The 547-nt window shown below is 38.6% G+C and overlaps 1 protein-coding gene across 1 annotated transcript in view; it reads left to right on the forward strand.

The window, feature by feature from the left end:
• LOC119589311 overlaps window positions 1–547 on the forward strand; it is a gene marked incomplete in the record, with an annotated part of 61,041 nt that overhangs the window by 14,449 nt on the left and 46,045 nt on the right. Inside the window, 1 exon segment of the mRNA XM_037937933.1 lies at window positions 399–512. Within this exon segment, the coding sequence (XP_037793861.1) occupies window positions 399–512 (114 nt within the window).

The following is a 547-nucleotide window of genomic DNA, read 5'->3' on the forward strand; positions in this document are numbered from 1 at the left end:
CGTAGATTTCGAAATATTCAAACGGACTTTCAATTCTACCCCGAGATAATGAGAAAATTTATTGCCGACGGCTGTGTATTACGTAAGAAGCGAAGATGAATGCCATTTAAGGGCAAATGAACACAATTTCACATAATGTACTTATTCATTCTGTTCACTCCAATCAGTTTGTTGGATACTGATACGTGCAATTTCGGACACTTGGCAATAACGGATATATATTAATACTGATGTATACTCAAACACATTGGATATTAGCACATACCTTTGAAACATAAATTTAGCATAGTCATTTTAGGCCCTTATGGATCTTTAAACACATGAAGGATTAACACACAGTCAAACAAAGGATATTAACACATAGTTTACCTAACGAATTTGCAACATTTTCTCCTCAGGCAGGCAAGCGTTGGCACACTCTGCAACTCGCAACCTTTTGCCTTTTGCACAAATGTCAACGTACGAATCAAGCTGTGTTTGGAAATGTCGTGTCCCGCTTGCCTCTATGTTCTGTATGTTGGGTGGCCGGATGATGATGTGGGTATGT

The sequence above is a fragment of the Penaeus monodon genome, chromosome 25, assembly GCF_015228065.2.
Source record: "Penaeus monodon isolate SGIC_2016 chromosome 25, NSTDA_Pmon_1, whole genome shotgun sequence".
NCBI classification, from domain to species: Eukaryota; Metazoa; Arthropoda; class Malacostraca; order Decapoda; family Penaeidae; genus Penaeus; species Penaeus monodon.